Below are 25,327 nucleotides of genomic sequence, written 5' to 3' on the forward strand. Positions count from 1 at the left end.
TCCCTTCTTCTCCCTTCCTTTCCCTTCCTTTCCATTCTTTTGTTCTTTCTTTTCTTTCTTTCATTCTCCTAATTGTCCTGGCTGGAATTTCAGATGATATGTTGAATCAACATGGTGAAACTGGACATATTGTTCCAGATCTTAAGGGAAAAGCTTTCAGTCTCTCACCAGTGAAGATGTTAGCTGCTGTGAGTTTTTCATATTTAATTTTTATCATATTGAGGAAGTTTCCTTTCATTCCTAGTTTGATAAGGTGTGTGTGATACTGTTTTTAAATCATGAAAGGATGTTAAATTGTCAGGTACTTTTTCTGTATCAGTTGACATGTCATGTATTTTCCCTTCAATCTGTTAATATATATCCGTATCTATTGATTTTCATATGTCGAACCATCTTTGCATTCCAGTAATAAATGCCACTGGGTCATGGTGTGTAATCTTTTTAGTATACTGCTGAATTGATTTGCCAGTTCTTTTCTTAAGAGAATGTTTCCTTATGGAAAGAAGTTGGTTTAATAACTATTAATTCTTCGTTATTTTGGACACTGAAATGAACATACACATACACATTTTAGAAAATACACATATGCACGTTACAAATAAGAATACATATGTAATTATAATTTTAAAACCTGCATTCTCTGATCATGAAATTGCAAAACTTGGTGAAGGCAGGGACCACCTTGCTTTTGCCGGTTTATTTGGCATGCAGTGCTTTGGCGAATGTGTGTAGAATAAATAAATGTTGTTTAATTCTATCAGTAATCATGTATATTTTCACCATTTTTATTTGACAGATTAAAACAGCTTAACAGTAGTGAATTAGTAATATTAAGGCAAATGGATTTGTTTTAATTAATGTATATTTTTTTAAGGACCTACCATGCATCAGGCACACCATGGTAGTAATAGGCATTGGAGGCATAATAGACAGTACCTGTCCTAAGTTAGCTTACAGTCTGAGAAAAACAGACAAGTAAATAGAGAATTCTATAGCAAAATGGGGGATTTGATAGAGGTTTCAAATCTATATAGTTTATAGAGATTCTCCAGTATATTTTAGAAACATGTTAGCTGTTTTCTGTGTTGGCAAATACTGTATGCATAATTATTCTGGTTATGGCAAATGTAAAAAAAATATGCTTATAACTTGTGTTTTGCTCTTGACATCTCTTGTTCTCAGCCTCATTGTCATTTGTCTACAGAGTTGCAATTGTCTTTTTCTACATCGTTTTTCCAAAATACCTTTTTTTTTTTTTTAAGATTCACTCAGTGTACTTAAAATTCAGATGTTTTTTTAAAAGAGCATTCTAATATTTGGGAATTCTAAATATCAAATCCAAATTTCAGGGATATGTGTTACTTTAGAAAGACAAAAACATATAAGGGTATAATGAGTATTTCATTTTTAAAACATGTTACTTTTGATGTCATAAATATAGTAGTCAAAAAGGTAGATTATAAACATGTAGAGTCTGCATATATATTCTGTGTCTTTTATTCATTTAGAATTTTCAGTATTTTGTGAAGTTTCATATAAATAGCATTTTTTCCAAATTAAGTACATATAATGTATTCCTTTTCATACTGATACTTGTCACAGATATTTTTCCTTATGGTATTACATATCGGTATTATTTTCTGCTTGTTTAAAGCAGCAAATACCAATATTGTCTTTCCTAGTACTGGAAGATTTTTAGATTTTCTCATTTGCTAAAATAAAGCAAGTAAGGATTATAAACAGCATACTTTGTTTTGCCTTGTTATGTTTTACAAAAAGGATTCTATCACTTCTCCCATTCTTACCTGTTATTCTTTTTCAGAGTGCTTCAAGTCTCAGTGGAAATTATAATTGTTCTGACTTTTCAAGAGAAAGCATGTTTTCCTCTCCAGTTAGCACAACTTGTCAGCTCCTTTAGTTGTTTTTTTTTTTTTGTTTTGTTTTTTTGTTTTTTTTTTGTTTTTTTTTTTTTTTTTTTTTGGTGGTGGTGGTTGTTTTTTGCTGATACTTTATTTTCCCAGATGGGTATTATTTTTCCCTCAATCCAGGTATCTTTAAAAATGTAGAACTGTCAGTCTCTTCCCCATATTACTGCCAAATTATTATTCCTGATTTTTAACATATGCCACTTTGTAGCCTTTGAAAAACTTCACCTCTGTTTCTTCATCTTTAAAAAGTGGTGTGGTTGGATTATATAGTGTCCGAGGTTCTTTATGCAATGACTTTTTATAATTTTATTTCAAAATAGTATGGATCGGAGTCGAATGAACTTTTAGCTCTTAGGGTTGGCTAGGTAGTCCTAAAATGGCTACGGCTGTAAACTAACGACATGATTATCAAAGATCTTCCCAGTTTTCTTTCAAGGAACCCACAGTCTCCAATTTAGTATCTGTATAGCTGTGTATGTGTGTGTGTGTGCGTGTGTGTGTGAGAGAGAGAGAATGTGTGAATATGTGCTTGCAATTAAACTTATTTGTGTTTACTAATTCCAAAATTAAGCAAAGTTATACTACAATGACTTTGGCAACCCAGAATTTTCAGTACAACTGAGGAGACAAAATTAAATAAAACTTGGTTGCAACTAACAGTAACTCTGCTCAACTAAGTGAGATGAAAATGTGTATGGGAGTATATAGGTTGGTGAGATGAGGGCTTTTAAAGGTTCATATAATCAAGAATAAATTGGAGGGAGAATAGTCTTTCAGGGTATTATAACTAGATAGGTGTTAAAAGGGATGTTGTATTTCACCTCTTTTTTGTGCATACTAGTATCATTCTGTCCTGCAGATGGGCTTTCCCCGTGAGTCAAGAGATATATGATCATCTGTAATGTTTGGTTTGCCACCTTTGCAGCCTTGTAGCTAGAGGTGTAACTTACTAGTTCCAATATATAAAACATAACTCAGGGGAGAACTCTTAACTGACCTAGGCTAGGACACATGCCTCCTCCAGTAACCAAGGGCCAAGGCTTATTCCAGAAAAGAAATAATTTGGAGTAGAAGGTCATCAAGCAATGACAGCTTACTTTGCAAACAGAAAATACCCATTTTTTGATATTTAAAGAGGTCCCAGTATTGAGTTTACTCAAAAGTAGATAAAAACACTTGAGTTGTGATTCGTTATGGAAAAGACTTTTTTCATATTACTTCTGTGTGCTTGTACCTTTTGCTGACCTGTGTTATAAGAGCTGTAGTCTGTGCATTTAGTATAGGTTTATTTTAACAGTAAGCTGAATCAGTTTGGTTCGGATAGTTCTCAATATGCACATAGTGCTGTTGTGTTCTTGTGATTTTGAACTTCGTCTACTCTTTTCAAAAGAAGGCTTTGATTTGGATCCAACCAGCCTTCTAGTCAAATGTAGACAGAAAGATGTGTGCATATTTGTGTACTCACTGTTCTTCCTGTCTTATTTCTTTTTATTTTTTTCTGTTTCTGTGTATACTTAAGCCATACTCCATGACTTAGTATTTACATATAAGGATTTCTAAGTAATATAGATAATGTTTATTTTATTTTCATGTTTATTATATAATATTGAGTTGATTCCTCTTTATGCAGGAACAGGAGATGGAAAGCTGATATCTTTTTAATTGGTGTAGTTCTTTAAAAACAACCATGGTATAGCCTACCATCCCAAATTATTTTACTATGCAAAATCTCAAGCTTTGAATGGTTAAGATTAAAGTTATTTAACAGTTATTTCTTTAGAAATGTTTGTGGTTCTTTTTTTTTTTTAATTTATTTATTTATGATAGTCACAGAGAGAGAGAGAGAGAGAGAGGCAGAGACATAGGCAGAGGGAGAAGCAGGCTCCATGCACCGGGAGCCCGACGTGGGATTCGATCCCGGGTCTCCAGGATCTCGCCCTGGGCCAAAGTCAGGCGCCAAACTTCTGCGCCACCCAGGGATCCCTGTTTTTGTGGTTCTGATACTGATTTTTATTATTATGGATTTATGGAACTTCCCTGGTAGTTACCAAATTTCATTTCAGTTTGAGTACAACTAGAGTAAGATCTCCATGAATTACTAGTTGTTTTGAAAAGTACATTTGTAGCTATTTTTTCATTTGTAGCTTTCTGTTAAGTGTGAACATGATTGAAACTGTTATACTAAAGACAACTTTTAAGTATCTTAAGCATTTCAGAGGCATCTAGTCCTGAGTGTATAATTGATACATTTCAATACTTAGCATAGTTTTTTCTGTATATTACATACTTAGTAATTAGTTGAGATTTGTTATTTAGTTAAAATTTTCAACCCCTCTTAAATGTAACAAATCTCATCTTTATAAATGTGATTAATTTCACTGAATATTTTCAAGGAATTTAATTTGAAATGTTCTTGGGGTTTTTAAATGCACTCCAGAAGTAACATCATTTACATCTTTCTAATGTGAGATTATGTATCATTTATTCATTTTGAGATTGTTTAATGGAATAAAGATTGACTTGATTTTAAAATGAGTAATAACATTGCTGCAAATATTGTCAACAATTAAGCAAATCATTGAATATTTGAATATTGTCAACAGTTGTCAACAATTTAGCAAATCATTGAATATTTGAAAAATACTACATGCTTACTATAACTACTGTGTGGTAACAGTTTAAATTTATTTTCTACTAAAGACTCCTGTTATTACTTCATGATCAATAGAATAAAAGATAAGAGAGGGTTTTTTTGTTTGTTTGTTTTTAATGCTTAGGACCATAACGTGTTCAGGGGAAGGACTGATTGAGAAATACACAGATATGGAATTTCGTTGCAGTAATTAAATATAAGTGTTTATTATGTAAAGGAACTCTTACATCATGTGTCAATATTTATTCTTTTAAAGGAGGGTGCATCGGCTCGTAAGACTCAGACTCCTGCAGCACAGCCAGTACCAAGACCAGGTAAAAATACTAAACTTAGTGGTGGGGGTAGGGTGGGGGGGTGTCTTGTTTATTAATGGTCACAATGAAATTTTTTTGATACATACAATGATTTGAAGGAGTTGAAATATTACTTAAAGTACTTCTAAAGTAATATAAGAACATTTGCTTGAAAAAATAGAGTTGAAGAGTTAAAGAAGATTTTTTAGAAAATGATTTTAAGATCTTAGAAAAATGTTTTTAGAAACTATTTATATGTACATATTCCCTCACCAATTCCTTATTCGAGAGTATATATGGATGTGATCTCCTCCTCCCCTCCGCCCCCCATTGGAAGCACACCACCATAATTTTAGTAGACTGATAAACATTTTGATGCCTAGAATTTCAGAGGTCTGTGTTCTTGAGCATGTAAGATTTCTGCAATCAGTTTTGTAAAAGGTATGGTAAGCAAAGACGTTATTGAAGTTATTTTGGAAATATTTTTCTTCCCTCTTCCTATTTCCTAAAAAGATTGATCTTTATAAATGCATGTAGATATACCAACAATATTATACTCATTTTAGGTGTCCTGGCTTTGATTTTGGTGTTTTATTTTTACATTTAGTGTAATTACCGTGTTAGCTATACCGCATGTCTTTTTTACCTCATTAGTGCTATTGAAAATAACTGTCAAGAAAATGGAAAAGTCTTGGAAAGGCAGAGGCAAGAATAATAAATTGAGTGGTCTTCTTCTTAAATTTGGCAGTATCAGTAGTATAGATCTAAAGGTATTTTTATTCATAGTATGTTTATAGGCTAACTCTAAAATTATGTAGATTATAGATACTAAATATTTCTGGAAGCACTTTACAAGTACAATATTAAGGTTATATGTGGCTTATATTGTAATGCTTTTTATCTCACTGTGTCCTGGATTCATACATCTGAATTTTGACATGACTATTATTTACTTTTTTTTTTTTTTTGAATGACAGTGGATTTGTTTGGAATTTCTGTGATTCCTGTTTCTGAGGATCAGTGGAGGAGTGCCTCATTAGCCATGTATTAAATTTGAAGCACATTGGATACATTTGTTTCAGATGACAGGACTGTGGGACTATTTTTAAGTAGAGAGGATCTTACCAAAAGCCATTATAACAGTATAAGGAAGAGCAATTAAATTCAATAAATATTAGTTGAATGCTTTCTATGTATGTACTCAGTGCCAAAAACTAGGAAAAGCTTAAGAAGGAGTTCTTTTCAGAAAGTAAGAAAAAGTAAAGACAGTAGGAATTGGGCCCTAAAAATATAACCTGTGAAGTAGAGGGATACTATAGAAGCAGTTGAATGATTGATAGAGAATTGTTTTTCTTTGGAAGGAAGAGATGGGAGGCTATTGTTGGTCAAGTCTAAAGATGATGACATTAGAAATTCAGAAATGGTATAAAAGGGGAGAAATCACCATCTGACATATCTAACCCAGTTTCAGTCATTTGGCTGACAAAGGAAAGGGGTAGGGGGAAGCACTAATATCTGAATAAACGAGGTTGTTCAAATGTATCATGTGATAAAAGAAGTTAAGGGAGCTGGATTTTAACAGCCAGTTTTGTGACCTTGGCAAAGATCATATGTAAACTAAGGAGCACTCCGTCTTTTCAACTCTTAATATTCTGTCATTCTTCTTCAGTTGTTCTTGAGAGGGGTACTGGTGATTAAACTGATTGAGATTAATGTGAACTAATATCTCATGTAAGGTCTCCTCTTCTTTTTCCACAATTTTTTAGCATTTATTTATCAATAAAACCTGATTTGAGTGGATGTGTTAGGCAGTTTGTCATCTTTGTCTGATTAGTGAAATTTTTTTTTGCGTAGAAATGTTTGTTTATGGGATGCTGCCCAATTTTGAATGAATATTGGATAGTGTATGACATACTCACTTATGTTATCTTTTCAAAATTGAAAAATATATGTATGATTGCTCAAAATCTATCTGGCAGTGTAATATAGATGACAGATTATACATTTATAACTGTTATTTGTACATAAAATTTAAATCATTTGGAAATGGGGTTTTGAACCACCATTTTGTTTTCCTCTTCTGTGGGACAACTCAGATATAGAGTTCCATTATTGATTGTTTTTTCCTTTTTGTTATTCTTTCACCACATGTTTATTTATCATCAATTGTGCCAGGCAAGTCCCCAGGTAAATTTGATATTTGAAAGTGTCTGCAGTTACTCCCAACTTCTTAACCCTTATTTAGAGAATGTAACTAACAAAAAGCACATGTTTTTCAGTGGATTGGGAAGGATAAGCCTTTGATAAACTATAGGCTTATACCTTACTGTCACTTTCTTTTTAGAGTGTAAGTCTCTTCTACGGAACCCTGCTTCCTGCCTCTTTTTCATGCATATACAATGCGTACTTCACTTCTCCAGCTTTAATTTTTTATTTTTATTTCACAGATTCCCTGAAATGACTATAAATGAGCCTATAGCTCTAATTTATCTGCTTAAATATGAGATTGAGAGAATTAGCTGCTTGTGTATTTTAAACAGATAGTTCTGGTTCTAGTATCTTATTCCATAGGTTTATATCTGTGTGCTGATGATTTTCAGATTTGTATGTCCAAATCAGACAGCTTTTCTTACATCTGGTATCTTATATAAACTGTTTAACATTTGGATATGCCATAGGCATCTTAAAACTGATGTATAACCTCTGTTCCCTGATGTTTTCTCCCAGGTGTCTTCTTCATGAATAAATAGCACCACTGTCAACTCTGCTTCTTAAGCAAAAAATTCAGCAGTTATTCTTCATTACTCACTTTTTGCATTTACGTCAGTGAGTTCTGTCAAATTTACCTTTTCTGTGTTTCAGATTTGTCTTTTCATCTCTACTACCACAACTTAAATCCAAACCATTATCATTCTCTAGACCAGTGCTGCTTGAAGTGTTAGTCCATGACCTATTTCTGGCTTCCAATAAGCTACATATGGAAATTGAGAGTACAATACTGTCACGACATCCAAGTGTGTGATCATTTTCTAGTAATTCGTTGTTACTGAATTTTACTCACTTGACCTTGGATTGGAAATTTTTAAAATTCAAAAAAATACTCTTATCTTTACACCTCAGTAGTACCACTGTGGACTGTTAATAGTTCTAACTGAGCTTTCTGCTTTCATGCTTGTCCCCTTTTGATCACTTATCTAAATCTATTGTTTTTCCTTTATAGAAGATGTGAAGATGTGACATGAAAATCAAGTTATGTCATTTTCTGGCTTAAAAGTTACAGGGTTTTCAGTGGCACTTAAATACAAACCTAACATCACCTAGAAAGCTTTTTATATATATTGATTTCTGCATGTATTTTAGACCTCTTCTCCTGCCACTCTTTCTTTTGTCCCTATAGTCTATACATTTGCAGTTCCCTAAGCACAGCAGTTTCTTCCTGTCTTTGGCATATGCTCACATTCCTCCCTCCAATGTGGGCATTTCGTCCACTTATTCTTTGCAAGTTGGCTCCTTGTCATCCTTGAACTCTCAGTTTAAATGCTACTTTTTTCGAGAGGTTCTCTAAAGCCAAAGCACACTTTTCTGTCAGTGTACACACCTTTTGTTCCTTAATATTGCATGTTCACATATGTTTATATGTTTTTGTGTGCTTGCTTATTTATGGTCTGGCTCCCCTACTTTTACTGAAGGGTCTTTGAGGACAGGGACTGTTTCTGTTTTATTTATAATAATAAGAGGGCCTTGTACATAAGGCTCTGAATATTTAAGTGAAGACTGTTATTATGTTAGAAATCAAACATAGCATCAATAATAATTATTCTCAGCTTGTAAATTTTCAGTCATGGCATTTGCTGAAGGCAGTGTTAGTGGCACTAGAAGCAGTAGCATTTAAGATCAGCTATAGCGACAGAGTTCGCTAAATATTAAATATTTAGTTCTGATTAAGGACTTAACATGCATTGTTGTTTTTAAGATTCTCACAGCAGTTTTAAAATGTAGAAACTATTATTACTGTTTTATATTTGAGGACAACTGATACAGAGCAGTCTATCAGTTTGACTTCCTAGGGTAATTTGCCTAGGAAGTGGCAAAATGGGGATAGGAATTGAGATCACTAATATATAGATTCTGGCTCTTAATCATTTTGCCATGTGGACTGGTGTTACTCTGCCCTTTCTTCTCCCCTCCCACTTTAAATCAAGCTTAACATAGTGCGTTTGTCATAGTGTCTATACCTTGCTCTTTACTTAACCAGGGAACCTGTTCATATATTCTTTTGTAGCTATTTCTTACTAAGTCTCTAAACTTTATTTTTAATATGTGTGCTTTTATATTTTGTCTTTTTCTTATATGGGGTCTTCTCACTCTTGCATTTTTAGTAAGTGTTTTCCTAAATTCCTGAGTCCATTGTCTACTTCTTCACCAAACCATGGTGTTTCAGTCAAATCTTTTTTGTTGCTCCTCTTAGTCATTTTTTTTTAAGATTTTATTTATTTATTAGAGAGAGAGAGAGAGAGAGAGAGGCAGAGACACAGGCAGAGGGAAAAGCAAGCTCCATATAGAGAGTCTAACATGGAACTTGATCCCAAGTCTCTAGGATCACACCCTGGGCTGCAGACAGCACTAAACCGCTGTGCCACCAGGGCTGCCCTTCTTAGTCATTTTCATAGCAAGTCCCATCTCCTGTTATTCATGTATCTCTCCACCCTGTCATTACCTTATCCCTCCAACAACTACCAGATATTTACTGAGACTATATTGTGTTTCAGATGATGCTATCTCGCTAATCAGGTGTTTCTATGAGTCCTGTTTCTAAAAATGATTTAAGAAAGCTTTACTGTTTTTTTCTCAGCAAGAAGAAAGGTATGAGAACACTATAATAAATATACATATGTGTGAACTTTTATTTACATGTATCTTTCACTACCTAATGTGGCTAGAAAAATCATACTACTGGACTGATAAAATTTTATCACAATAAGTAGCTATACAAAAGAATACAAAGTATTAAGTGAAAATGTAGCATTTTACTGCTTTTAAAATAGAACACATTCCAAAAATGCATGTATCCCTTTAAAAGTGGTAATCTGTTTTTAACTGATGTTGAGTTAGAATTTTAAATCTCCTAAATTTTTATTTATTTTCGTGATTTAAGAAAATGGAAATTCTGGGCCACCTGGGTGGCTCACTGATTGAGCATCTGCCTTTGCCTCAGGTCATGATCCCCAGATCCTGGGATTGAGTCACACATCAGGCTCCCTGCAGGGAATCTGCGTCTCCCTCTGTCTATGTCTCTGCCTCTCTCTCTCTGCATCTCTCATGAATAAATAAATAAAATCCTTAAAGGGGGGGGGGAGATAGAAATTCTAACACAGTACACACATTTCACATAGAAAGCAGTCAGTAAATTTTTATTGTAAATTCTGAAACTTGAATGTACAGCATTTTTAAGTTCTAAAATACATTAATCTTCAACCAGGCTGATATTGCTGTTATTATACCAACAAATGTTTCTGTGTGTTATAAAGTCTGTTATATAGACAGATAGTGAGAAGATGAATATTTGTGTTTTTATAACATACATTCACAATTTTAATAATATGGGCAACTTGGGGTGCCTGGGTGACTTAGTTGATTGAGTGTCTGACTCTTGGTTTTAGCTCAGGTCATGGTCTTGTGGCCTGGGATTGAGCCCCACATCAGGCTCTGCACTCAGCTTGGAGTCTGTTTCAGATTCTCTCTCCTTCGCCTTCTGCTCATTCATATTCTGTCTCTCTCTCTCAAATAAATAAAATCCTTAAAAATAATAATAATATGGGCAATTCAAGATAATACAGACCTTTACATGACTCATTGCCTGTAATGTTGTCTTCTAAAGAACAAAAAGCAAATAGGAAGAGAGAAAAATGGTAAAAAATATTTTAGGTCTTAGTTCCCAATAATGCCTTTCTTTTCCCTCCTAAATAGTTCAGCACATTTCTTTCTCCCAGCCCTTCCCCTAGTGTTATATGTTTTTGCATTTACTACATTGGTTATCAGTTAATAAAACTATTTGTTTCCTTTGGTAGGCTTTAACATCCATTGATATAGATACACAGTGTCTACCAGTGTAGTATATCTCCTTTGTTATAACAGATTGTTAAATAATGGTAAGGCATATTCATGTTTTGTGAAATAGAAAAATAAATTATTTGAGAAGATTGTTGTTATTTTAGAAGATTGCAATATATTTTAAAATGTTATAACTAGTCATGTAATTTAAATTTTTAGGCCTTAGTTGCTTTGTAAATTTGAAAATAAGAATGTGATTTTTGTGACACTCATTTTTTTTTTCACTCTCATTAACAGTTTCTCAAGCAAGACCTCCTCCAAATCAGAAGAAAGGTGAGGTGTTGTGCATATGAATCTAAACTTATTTTAAAAAGTAAAAGTAGGGGTGTGTGGCTGGCTTAGGCTGAAGAACATGTGACTCTTGATCCTGGCATCAGGAATTCGAGCCCCATATTGGGTGTAGAGATCACTTAAATAAAAAACAAAACTTAGAATTAAAAAAAAAAAGAAAGTAAAAGTAAATAATATTACAAAATTAAGGCTGATTCTATATGCAGTTATATAAAACGTGTGTGGTATCCGTTCTGACTAGTCAGTGTTCAGGTCATACTGATTATTAAATATTTTGAATTTTGAATATCACTGTTGATGTAAAATATTTTTTTTAGCTCAAAGGGGTTAAGATTACAAATTTACCAACTTTTAAGTTTTAATTGGGAGTGTAACTATATTTCATTTAATAATAATAACAACATATTTGTTATCTTTATAATTTTATCTTTATAGGATCTCGAACACCCATCATCATAATTCCTGCAGCTACCACCTCTTTAATAACCATGCTTAATGCAAAAGACCTCCTACAGGACCTAAAGTAAGTAATTTGTTAAACTGTTGTTTTCATTGAATATGGAGGTATCTTTGAGAATTAGTTAAGGATTTGGTATTCCTTATTTAGAGAAAATAATTTCAGTTTCTGTGCTGTAGGCTTTACAGATAGTCTGAAATATAATTTTCAAAACAGTACAGAGTACTTGAACAATGCAGGGGTTTGAGGTGCCCATTCCCTGATTAATAAAAAATTTACGTACAACTTTTGACTCCTGCAAAAACTCAATACCTAATAGCCTAATACTGACTGGATACCCTACTGATAACATAATTAATATATAACATAACAGTCAACACATATTTTGTATCTCATATGTATTATATATTATATCTGTACAATAAAGTAAACTAGGGAAAAAAATGTAAAAAAACCCCACAAGATAGAGAGTATATATACATTTACATTATTGTACTTTTTATTTATTTATTTATTTATTTATTTATTTATTTATTTATTTATTTATTTATTTATTTATATTTAAAGATTTTATTTATTTGTTCATGAGAGATACAGAGAGAGAGAGAGAGGCAGAGACACAGGCAGAGGGAGAAGCAGGCTCCATGCAGGGAGCCCGACACGGGACTCGATCCCGGGTCTCGAAGATCACACCCTGGGCTGAAGGAGGCGGCACTAAACTGCTGAGCCACCCAGGCTGCCCTACATTATTGTACTTTTTAAAAGAGATTTTATTTATTTATTTTAGAGAGAACATGAGTGGGGTGAGCAGTGAGGGCAGAGAAAGAGGGAGAAGCAGACTCCCCACTGAGTAGTGAGCCAGACTCGGGGTTCAGTCCCAGGACCCCATAACCATAACTTTAGCTGAAGGCAGATGCTTAACTGACTGAGTCACCCAGGTGACTATATTACATTTGTAGGGAAAAAGCCCACAAAAAACCCAGGTATAAGTGGACCCATGCAGTTTAAACCAATGTTGTTCAGGGGTCCTCCATATATTCTTTTCTCTCTGGATCCCTTAGGGATAATTATAGAAATTTTTAGCTAAAATTCTAATGAAAAGAATACTATTATATTAATTTCTAATATGAATATTTTTAACTTTTTCCTGAAGAGCTTGAGGAAGTTCAAAAACAAATTCCTGTTCTCTTCCTCTCCCCTTCTCCAATTTCTAGTTGAAGAATGGAAAAAATAGTAACTTCTCCATAAATTAGATACATATACTGTGTGTAGGGGGTGGTGGAGGTTGGGAATATAGTTTTTTAACCTAGATATTAGTAAAATTTAGTTGAAGTTAAAACCTACATCCTATGTTAAAATTCCCAGGTACTTTCTGAAAATTTTTTATTGAAGTATAATTGACATAACATTATTAAGTTCCAGGTATCTAGTGTAAGGACTTAATATTTTTATATATATTGCAGAATGGTCACCACAGAAGTCCAATTAACATCCATTATCATACATAGTTACAAAGATTTTTTTCTTGTGATAACTTTAAATATCCATTCTCCTCCTTTCAGATATGCAATACGATATTAACTATAGTCAGTATGTTTACTTTATATCCCTGTGACGTATTTATTTGATAACTAGAAATGTGTACCATTTTCCTTTGTCACTCGAATTTTGTACATGAAATTTTTTGTTGTTCTCCTTCCTCATTTCCTGTTTAGAATCAGTATAGTCACAGTTATAACTCAAATTGCTCCTATAAACACACGTCATGAGAATGTGTACAAAATTAATTTCTCCCCAGCCCAACTGGCTTCAGACTTAAAATTTAAGTATTTTTCAGAAGTATTTATCTTTATGTTATTAATATGAGTAGGTGTGCCACTTTTAGAGATCATGATTATTATTTTTTTAATCTTTATGCTTCTTGTATTGGCTGTCATTTCCAGAAGAAAAATGGCAATGTTAAAATTGTTTTAAATAACTTTCAATGCTGTGTACATTAGTAAGGCTTAAAATGAACCATGGGTAAGTGATTTTTTTCAGAATGCTGTCAAGTTTATGAACACTATTATTAGCATGGCAAATAATAAGTGGTTTTGCTAGTGATTTCTGGATGTCTGCCTTTGCTCATGACAGAAGGATATCCACCATGCTTTCCTCTCATTTTAAATTTCATATGCCAGATTCTCGTGATTTATTTGTACTGCTGATATTGTGTTGTTTGCATCTGTGAATTGTGAGTGGACTTTGTTCTTAGGGTCATCACACTTAATATAGTATACATTAACTTAAATTAACTATCCTTCATTAAAAATGCGCTGTGTGCATTTATGTCTGTATGGAGGTGCAAATGTTCTCAGCCCCCTTGCTCTGGTAGGCTCTGCTTGTGTCCTTTTTAACAAGTTCCTTTTCTCTTTTCCTGTGCAGTACTAGACTTAAATATAGTCATTTTAATAACATATTTTCAAGGGAAAAATTTGTTTTCTCTCTTCCTCATACAGGGTCATGAGTTAAGACAGAATATCTAAAAACATTTATTGCAGAATTCACATAGTTTAAAAACATGTAGTAAAATGTTGTTTTGAAGACACAGTGGTCACCCTATCCTATAGTGATTCTCCGGTTTTTTCCAGTCCTGCTGGTTATTAAAATGGGTAAATTGTGTACAGACTCACTTAAACACTGCTGGGTATTTTAGCATTTTAAAGATCGTTCATTCTGCTTTTCATCAAGTAGGTGAAAGCAAATGGAAGGACCCAACATTATATACACTGTATAATGTTTTAGAGGCTGAGTGGTATCGTGGTCATTAGTTGGAGAGAAGGGGGGTTAAATGTATTCTATGATACCTTTCTCTAGTGTTTGATACTCTGTCATGGTACTTGTTAAATAGAAGTTGTCAGATTGTCCAGTTACCTTATGTAATTAGTGACCAAATCTTGGCATTTGTTATGAATTTAGACTTTTGCTCCCTATGCTTTCATTTTAATTATTTGAAGAAATTCTGGATTGAAGACACCTTTTACTTACAAAGTGATTTTATAAATTTGCTTTTGTCAGGTTATATAGTAATATAACAAGTCTAAAGTTGATTTTTACTTTTTTATTATTACTTTTTTAAAAAAGATTTTATTTATTAGAGAGAGCAGGAGTGGGGATGTGAGGGTCAGAGGGAGAGGGAGAAGTAGGCTCCCTACTGAACAGGGATCCCAAAGCATGGCTCCATCCCGGGATCCCAGGGATCCTGACGTGAGTGGAAAGCACTTAACCCATTGAACTACCCAGACAACCTGGGTGATTTTTATGTTAAATTCTCAGTTCAAGGATTTCTGGCCCACAAGCATAGCATAAATTCAAATTCAGAACAGACCAGAGTGACATTGGGGTAGGCCCTGGGCTGACCGATTATCTAGGACTCCTTTTTCCTCTCCTCCTCTAGAGCCAGATCAAGATGGGTACACTTCCTTAAAGCTTATTTGGAATGTTTTCCTCCTGGTTCATCCTTCTGTTGATTGTTTATCTCTTTTAAAGTTCTAGTTCTGGTTCCTTTGTGTCCTTCCTTTGTGTGGGTGGTAAAAACCAAGTCTCAAGAAAGTGTTTCTATCTTCCATTTTCATTCACTGCAGTACCAGTAATTTCTGGCCCATGACTATTTCCTTTCCAGCTCAACTGTGCACTTCAAGTGCATGTTACATTTTATCTGACATTTCTTGGAAGGCTTTTTATAATTACTGGAACTAGAATTTTATAAGTATTTAATCTGTCTATACTGAGTTTGTTCATTCAACACTGTAGAGCAATAACTAAAAACCAAAGTGCTATGTAGATAAACTACAAGCTCAACCTTCTCAGAGCTCACATGATAGTGGTGTTAGTATGTTAGGAGTCATTTATTGCAACTTATGGGAAATAAAATATGTTCTAGCATTTAGTATAAAACCCAATCTCAGGAGCACCTGAGTGGCTCAGTGGTTGAGCCTCTGCCTTTGACTCAGGTTGTGATCGCAGGATCCTAGGGTTGAGGCGCACATCCTCTCACATCAGACTCCCACAGGAAGCCTGCTTCTCCCTCTGCCTATGACCCTGCCTCTCTATCTGTATCTCTCATGAATAAATAAATAAAATCTTAAAAAAAAAGTCTTAATGCTTTATTATTTGAAAGTACAGTGAAAAGTATAATTTTTCTTTGACACTAATTTACAAACTTAAATCACATCTTGAAGATAAGTTCAAAATCAAATTAGACCTCAGCAATAATTAAATCCACCATTAAAAACTTCACCTAGCTCCTCTCACAAAGTATGTGGTGTTAGTGAGAACATACATAACTGTAGTGATGTGTTTTTTTTTTTTTTTACTTGAAATTTATTATTTTCTAGGTTTTGAGACCTAAAAAGGATTGTCAGAATACATTCTTACCCTGAATGAAAAGCCAAGAGATAGCCTTAAAGCCCACTGTGGTAGTTAGTTGCAGAGCAGGAAATGCAACGAGGTTTCTCAAACACCAGTCTAGTTACTTTAACCTTTAGTAAGGGAGATTCTTAACAAACATTCAGATTAAGAAATTGGGTTTTAGGGGCGCCTGGGTGGCTTATTCAGTTAAGTGACTATTGATTTTGGTTCAGATCATGATCAGGGATCATGATCTCACATTTGTGAGATGGATCCCCACATGAGATGAAGCCTCGCTTCGCTTGGGGCTCTGGGCTCCGTGGTGACTCAGCTTTGAGGATTTTTCTCTCTCCCTTTACCCTTCTCCCCGCTCATGTGTGTGCACACTCTCTATGCTCACTCTCTCTCTCTAAAATAATTTTTTTTTAAAAAATGGGGATTTATTCTGGAACAGAATACTTTCCCACAATATATTTAGGGCCTTATATTCACTGTTAATTGCAATAACAATATTTTGTAATTTGGTCTAACATTGAAAATTCTTGTTAAATATTTTTAGTGGTAACTAGAAAAATATTTTCAGTCAGTAACCTAATTAGTATCCAAAAAAAGAATGTGAATGCTCTGCCTTCTTTCTCAGTAAAATAACAGTGACAATTCTTAGTGAAAGAAAACAAAAGCAACCTGACCTTCAAAAAACAGATTCATACTGCTTCTAAATAACTTATGACTAATTAAAAATGAGATACAAAATAAGTTGTGAAACTAGCTGGTTCCAGGTTTTACCAAATGTGGAATTGAATTTAAGTACCTTATGACTTAAATAGCTGTATAAAAAAAATCTATGTAATGTGGCACAAATATATCTGTGCAGTATTTTTTCTTCAGTACTTTTGAATGAAATTTTCACTGAGTTTTTTTCCATTAACAGTAGGGGAAGAAGGAGTTTTTATGTTTTATATTTCATTAGACTTTTATTGTTTATAGTGTTCTTATAGTGGTATATAGATTACTCAAGTAATTCCTCAAGTCATCTACAGTTGAGTGAATAAGAAATATAGTTATTTTGATCCTATTTGAAATCAATTTGATTATGTAACAAACTGTCAGACTCATGCAGAAGTGGGTTTCATTAACCACTTTCAAATTTTTCTTAGTTTTTGTTTGAGCATTTATGTGTCTTTCCACCTTCTAGTGAGTGTACAAGAATAGTTTTTTCATTGTTTATATTCTCTGAAATATGATAGGCATCTATGTTTTTGTTTTGTGATGGCTTCTGTGTTTTATAATCTGGCACCCAGTTGGAATTTACAATTCCAAGTAAATTGTGAATTCTTTAGAGAAGAGGGCCTGTTCCTCCGTTGTTATTTCTACATCCATTCTTGAAAATGGATTTGCCCAATAATGGATATTAAATAAATGTCTAGGAAACAGAAAGGTGAGAGGAACACATTGAGAAAATTGGGAGAATGGCACTTGTATTACCTGAAATTCAGAGTTTGGTTTTTGTGTGTGTTTGTACAAGCTGTAAATTCATTTAGTGTATTTATGTGTAATTTTAAGTTCCTTCTTTGATATATGATAGTTATATCTGTATCTGGGATTTGATTTTAGTTCCTATGAAGTGTCATTGTACTTGGTCTTGGATTTTTGGCACTTGCTGTTACTATCAGGTGATTTTTTTTAAGGCCCTTTCTAGTTCTTTGATTCTATGATTTGTGAATTTGGTATTTCCAACTCACAGTTTTTAGTAATTGACAGCTACTTATGTTTTTTATAAATATGCCTTAATGGTTACAGAAAATTCATGGTATGTTTTTGGAATGTTAAACAAGAAATTCTGCCTTCAGCTTTTCACTGTCCAGAACCTTTGCGGTGCTCATCTGAATGTATTACAAATCTAAATGTTAATTGTTTATAACGGAAGATGGTAAACAGTGCAAAGAAATCACAAAGTAAACTTTAGTGTTTTTCTCCCTGGATTTATAACAGAGAAACCAAACAATTAAATAGACCACATTCTTAGGATAGACTGAGCCTAATTTTTCTTCTAAGTATAAAACACTCCCTTCATTGTTTAACACCTCATTGCAACTGACATCTCCCCTACAGTTTGAGTCAGCTGGAGGCTTTGCTATGTAATTAATGCATAATTGAAACCTCCTCCACACAATTATGGTACTGGCTGTACCCCATAGCTCATTTTGGCATAGATTCTATTTGGTTTCATGTAAAATTAAGGATTTTTCCGTTTTTTAGCTCTTCAATAAGTAAATGAAACAAGACAAAACCCAACTTCACTTTTGACATCCCTAAATAACAAAATTAAGGTTATATTATGAAGTATTAAAAAGTACATTTTATATAGAATTATAAATGTGATCTTGAGTGAAGTTTTAGTAAGACTCAAGTTTATTTAAAATAAAATGATTGGATGGCACTTGTGAAACTGGCCATGATAGTATCCTCACAGGACAGAGTTCTAAAGGGAGAGATTGCACATCGAGGGTGCTTCAGAGATATGTAGAGGGTTCCTCCTGTATCAGTCAAATACTCTTGAGCACATTCATAGGAGAAAACTACTTGAGGCCTGGGGAGGAAACAGGCAGAACAATTACTAGAGTTCATGCAGGACCATGAATAGTTTATGTTCTCAGCAGTCACAGGTAATGCAAAAAGATTCAACCACTTTGGAAAACAAATATAGGAGTTTCTTTTTTTCTTTTTCTTTTTTCTTTTCTTTTTCTTTTTTTTTTTTTTTTCTCATTATGTTGAAGATACCATTGCACTGTATTCTATCTTCTTGTCTTGGTTCATAGGTCACCTGTTAGTGTGATAATCAGTCCTTTGAAGGAAATCTGCTTTACCTGGTTATTTTAAAGACTAATTTAAACTTGCTTATCTGTTCTGCCTAGGTGTAATTTCTTATATATTCCATTTTGGGATTCATTTAGAATTAAGTGTATGGATTTGTATTTTGTGTCAGTTCTGAGTCCTGGCCCCTTAGCTCTGTGTAATCCCCACCCCCTTTCCTCTCCTGTGTGTTTAGTTTTTTAGTACATTTCATGTTTTTCATTGTCTTCATTTACTGTTCATTTTCCTTAGAATTGTTTTCTGTGGAAATTCTTTGAGTTCCAAAATGAAGGTGGGGCGCACATGGGGGTGGTAGGGTACTCCAGGAAAGGTTTGCATTTGTATTCGCTAAGTACCTGGGAACATTGCCAGTTTTACATCACTTTGAATTAAATTTTCAGTTTGAGGTTTTTTTCTAACATCCAGACATTGTCTTGTCTTTTTCTTTCTTTTCTTTTTTCTTTTCTTCTCTTTTCTTTTCCTTTCTTTCTTTTCTTTTCTTTTTCTTTTTCTTTTCTTTTTTTTCTCTACTTTTCAAATTTCAGCTTCTTTAATTTAGGAAAAAGGAAATATTTTTAACCGGAAAATATTCATAAACTTGCTCTGTTTTTAAAATAACATAAATTCTGGAACTTATTTAGCTATATCATTTATTTGAATTGTATTCTTTGACAGTACTAGTACAGTTATTTAAGTAGAACTGTATTTGTTTAAATAGTAATAACTTTAGTCATATCAAAATATGCCTTTACTCATGTAATATAAAGTGGAATAAATTGCAAATATTGGATGTCAATGGACATCATAATCTCTCCAAATCACATATATTCACCCATCACATTAGTTGTGTAATTCTGGTTATGTTTGTTAGAACACTTTTAGTTATAAATGATAAATACCAACTCAAAGTAGCTTTATCAAAAAATAACTTACTGATTCAACATAACTGAACAGTCCTGGCTTCTGACATAGCTAGACTCAGTGCTGAAATGATGTAATCAGGAGCTGGTCTCTCCATCTCTCATCTCCCCACTCAGGGTCAAGGCTACTAATCACAGTAGAAAGAGAGTGCCTGTTTCCCAGTAATTCCAGCAAAAATTCCAGGATTAAGACTCTTTGTATAATGTGTTGATTTCTCAGTCAGTCATTGTGGTCAGGGTGGTTAATTCTTCCTTCAGATTTGCAATTCTGAATTTGATCTTCCTTGCTGTTGCCAGGATATTGATAAGGCCTGGGGTGGGAGCATAAGAAAAAGAGTGGGCAGTGGATTTATTTCTAGTTTACCATTATACTGTGCTTAATCCCTGAGAATCCAACCTTTATGAAAGAAGGAACTTCTGTTAGGTTCCCTCCCTTGAGCAGAATTTGAGCTTTATTTCTTACTCTAGGAGTAAGTGAAATCTAGTAAAAAAAGCTTAAGTTAAATTAGTTTGCTAGTGTCTTCCGTGGGTAGAGAAGTCTGCATTGTTATTCTAACTTTAAGTTTATGAGAGTAGGATAAAAGATCTGTCCTTATGTTACCACATGAGATCAGGGCTGAAAAACATTTTGAAATACAGCTGTATTTACTATAGTGAAGGCTACTATTCTAAAGACCAAGATGTATTCAGAAATTAAAATACTAGAGCATGTAAAAATTATAGGGTGGTAGTTAAATAAAGAACCATGTTAATGACTCTGAATTTCAGTAAAACTTATATAAACAAACACGTGAACATGCAAATGGTATGTAACTCATTTTTTCTTAATGCATTAGAAGTTGCATTAGATATTTAATAGATTTTTAAAAGATATTATAGATCACTCATTTGTACATGTTATAATTCATTAAAGATTATAGGTAATTTTGCATAAGTAATTTTATACTTTTACATTAAAATTTCAAAAGATAGAGAAGAGTGAGATACATTATTATATTTCAGAATGTAAACATTTTAATCCCATCTAGTTAATAGAATGGTTGAGATAAATTAAAGCACTTTCTCTTGTGTGACCACTTTGTATCTTGAACATATACTTCAAGAGGGCAGGAACTATATGTTTTGAACAACTATGTATATTGTGTAACAGCATGATGTATTACTGTTCACTTAATACATTTTTGTTGTAGTTTTATATTAAAACTATTTTTAACAATGCGTGTATGTTAATTTTAAAGTGTTTAATTATTCAGCGTTAGTATTATATTTGGCATTTTCTAAGTGGGCTTGATTAATAAATCACCAAAATCCATAGGGAGTAAAGTGATTATCTGAAGGACATTTTTAAATGATACGGAAATCTTAACTTTTCCACCAGATTCTGACATGGATATGTAAAACAGTTCAGAAATGAAGTTCCATTTATCACAATCACCATCTACTAAAAACTTGCATAAATACAAGACTAATATTACTAATGATGAATCCAGCATGTGATATTGAAATTTTTCAAAAGACTCTACCAAGTGCAAGCTCTCGTGTATATCCTATTTATCTGTCTTAAACTTTAGAAGCCGAATTACTCTCAATGTAAAATATGCTAATAGAGTGTATTAGGAGTATGCTTTTTTTTTTTTTTAAGACTGTTTTGAAATGCTTTGTGAACACCAACACTCTAGAACTGGCAATAGCTCTGCAGATTCTTAAATTATTTTTGAGAATATGTTGATGGTAGAGAATTGAATCACATGGTAGAGTTGATAATTTACTAAATTACTACCAGTATTTATACTAAGACAATTGATATACATTTATTTAATTTCCTCCTTTAAAATTTGCGAAGCAACCGTGAAATGAGATAGCATTTCTTAATTTTGCTAAGTCATAATCCATGAAATAGAGTTTTGTGAAACTCTTGGACAGGCTAAGTCACCTATCTGGGAGGAATCCACATCATCTTCATTTCAGCTGATCTTTTGGTTTATCATAGAATTTCCTTCTCCTAGCATTTGAAAAATCAAGGAATAGTTTGGTCTTTTATCTAACTTTGGAAAATGCTAAGTGATAAATGAATGAATATAAATTGTGTCTGTGTGTGAGAGATACACATACAGACATACACACCAATTTATGGCCTATGTGAGCTGAATACTGTTGGTTATTAGAGGTATTATACTCTCCACTCATTGTGATCTGTACATGCAGAGGAGTTTTTTTTTTTTTTAAATTTTTATTTATTTATGATAAAGAGAGAGAGAGAGGCAGAGGGAGAAGCAGGCTCCATGCACCGGGAGCCCGACGTGGGATTCGATCCCGGGTCTCCATGATCGTGCCCTGGGCCAAAGGCAGGCGCCAAACCGCTGCGCCACTCAGGGATCCCTGCAGAGGAGTTTATTAAAAAAAAAAGTTTGATCTAACTATCAATTTTTTTTACCATTTGTATCACTGAAACATTTGACCTTTTCTCATCTTTTTTCAAAGATTTGTCCCATCAGATGAAAAGAAGAAACAAGGCTGCCAACGAGAAAATGAAACTTTAATACAGAGAAGAAAAGATCAGATGCAACCAGGGGGCACGGCAATTAGTGTCACAGTTCCTTATAGAGTAGTAGACCAGCCTCTTAAACTTATGCCTCAAGACTGGTAAGATGATCTATTCTTTTATGTAGTCATTAATTTTTTTTTGTATAATTAAAAAGTATCACATTTTGTCATGAGTTCTAAATAGAAACTATCACTGAAAACCATGTTAATGTCTAAGTTAGTCATTAATAATGTCCACAGTTTAGTAAAGCCTAAATAAATTTGTATTTTGGGTAGCTAAGCTTTATTTTACTTAATAAGAAACACTAATTTCAGGGGTGCCTGCATGGCTCAGTCGGTTAAGCGTCTGACTTGGGCTTAGGTCATGATCTCAGGGTCTTGGGATTGGGTCTTCTACTGTCTCCCCCCACTCAGTGGGGAGTCTGCTTGTCCCTCTGCCCCCCCCAACTCATGTACGCACTTGTTCTTTCTCTTTCAAATAAATAAAATCTTAAAAAAAAAAACACACTAGCTTCTGGAAAACTTAGTAAAAAATTATTTACACTGTTTATTTGTTCTGGATCAGCCTTCAGAGCAAAACTTCAAATGGACTAATCTTTTGAAAGACTATAGTTCTGGATTTTTTATTTGGAGAATTCACATTTTTGACTAAGAAATGATAAATGAAAGGATTGTTACTTTTATTGTAGAGAATAATTTAATAAAAAGAATAAGCACTCTGGTTAAGCCCTTTGATTGCATTAAAATGTCCTTTAATAAAATATAAAGCCTTTTATAACATATAGTGCCTATAAACTCAGATATATGAATTATTTTATTAATCTAAGCTGGAATAAAAATACAGAGTCTGAGAGTGCGTCTCTGTCACATAACACAACACATTGATGCATTAGCTGAAATTTACCTTTGAAGTACTCATTAGTCTTCACACATTAAGAAGTCAAGGCACTTATATTGAGAATATAAGTATGTTAAAAATTTATTATATGAAGTAAGATGAGAATTTCAGATATCAAGTTTAAAAATTGTAGGAAGTAGGAAAATTACAACATTTGTATCACATTTTTGCAGTTATTTGCAGAAAAAATTACAAACACCATACAGGTGCTGTCACCTTTCTACAAAATATTGCTTGTATATATTAGCTAGATAACCTAGTCATTGGTGTCATAACCTAGGAATAATATTTTTCTTATCTCTTTCCTTTCCTTTCCCTTTCCTTTTCTCTTTTCTTTCTCTGTTAATTGTCCCTTCAAGAATTCACTGAGTAGTATTTATATTATCCTGCTTACCTGTTAATAACCCTGTGAGACCAAGTAGGATCTAGGTGATGTCTCTCCAACAAATTTCCTTTAGTTTGGCAGGTACCTTGGGCTTTCAACTATTGTATGGCACAAGTTACATCATGAAATTAAGAGGCCATTTAATAATGTGCTCCATTACCAAAGATAGTTTTGGCGGCATAGGGCATATATCCTATGGAAGGAGGAAATTTTTTATTTAAGATTTAATTTTAGCCTTAGAGATTTTGAGCAGATTAAGATTTTTAAGCTGTGGTTTTTCACAATAACTTGAATTGTTGCTGTAGGTCTTTTACTTGAATAGAAGATAACCCTGGTTTAATGCTTTGTTGGCTCTAGAGTTTTCATCTAATGCAGTGGTTATCAAAGTGTGTGATCTGTGGACCTCTGGGCATTCCTAAAACCATTTCAAGGAGTTGTAAGGTTAAAACTATTTCCGTAATAGTACTGAGATGGCTGTTGTCATGATTTATCAGTCCTCACACAGGAACAGTAGCATCACCAGTGCACAAGAGTAATCATTCCCTCCATTTCTCCTCCTCATTCTTCTTCTCTCCATCTCTCTTCTGACTCATGGATTGTCCGTGTGCTTCTGTTTCCTCATCTGTAAAATGGGGGCAATAATAGTACCCACTTCATTAGATTGTTTGGAAGATTCATTGTGTTAACATATGTACAAGATAAGGTGCTTAGAACAATACTGGCCCATAGTGAATGCTCATAGTATGTCTTAATGTTAACTATTACTGTTTATATTATGGTTTTGTTCCCACTTCTTTAGTTCTAGGCTTAAACTGCTTATGGCCTTTGTATTTATTATGATTTCTCAATTTAATTAAATAATTTGTGAACTAATGAAATATGAAGGCCTAGAGAAAGATTTGTTCTTTTTATGAAAACAAAATTGAATGGTTGGAAAGACAAATTGCTTTAAAAACCCCGGATAGGGGTGCCTCGGTGACTCAGTTAAGCATCTGACTCTTGATCTGAGTCATGAGTTCAAGCCCCATGTTGGGCTTAAAAAATAAAGAGAATGCTAGTAGAATTTAGGGTGAGTGAAACAATTGTAAACAATTGGAAAAATTGAAGTCTAATGACTTTTATACTCAGATTGCTTTCTAAATAATAGAAGAACTCAAAAATAAGACTTTGAGGTTCCAGAAAATGGTTGGTGAGTTACTATAATTTATAATGTTTTTAGTTAAAGTAAAGCGTTTAAGATGTATTTGAATTTTAGATGATTTCCTTTTAAAACCAACTTTTTCGATTAATAGATCAAGTCATGTTCCCTAAAAAAATGGGCCCTTATTCTAGAAGAAGGGCAGATTAAAAGGTTAAAAAAGATTGCATATAAGGATTGTGTTGTGTAATTATGTTTAAAAGACTTAGGTGCAAAAACAGATGCATAAGAAGTATAACAATCATTAATACACCCTAATGATAACATTGTAACAAAGAGTTACTGTAATGTGCTATGTCTCACAGATTTGTTGACAGGAGACTATGCCACATGAATAATTGAAACCTTTCCTTAAGGATTTACAGTAATCAGAGTTCATGTTTGAGATATTGTCTCAACCCTTGAGC

The 25,327-nt window shown here is 33.5% G+C and overlaps 1 protein-coding gene across 1 annotated transcript in view; it reads left to right on the plus strand.

Annotated features, from left to right (window-relative positions):
• The window catches only part of CDC73 (cell division cycle 73), a 106,595-nt gene that overhangs the window by 73,252 nt on the left and 8,016 nt on the right, over positions 1-25,327 (plus strand). The window contains exons 11-14 of the mRNA XM_055333933.1: positions 4,838-4,895; positions 11,223-11,258; positions 11,712-11,799; positions 22,377-22,538. Coding sequence (XP_055189908.1) covers positions 4,838-4,895; positions 11,223-11,258; positions 11,712-11,799; positions 22,377-22,538 — 344 coding nt within the window. The remainder of the gene's footprint in view (positions 1-4,837; positions 4,896-11,222; positions 11,259-11,711; positions 11,800-22,376; positions 22,539-25,327) is intronic.

This window comes from Nyctereutes procyonoides, unplaced genomic scaffold (assembly GCF_905146905.1).
Source record: "Nyctereutes procyonoides isolate TBG_1078 unplaced genomic scaffold, NYPRO_anot_genome, whole genome shotgun sequence".
NCBI classification, from domain to species: domain Eukaryota; kingdom Metazoa; phylum Chordata; class Mammalia; order Carnivora; family Canidae; genus Nyctereutes; species Nyctereutes procyonoides.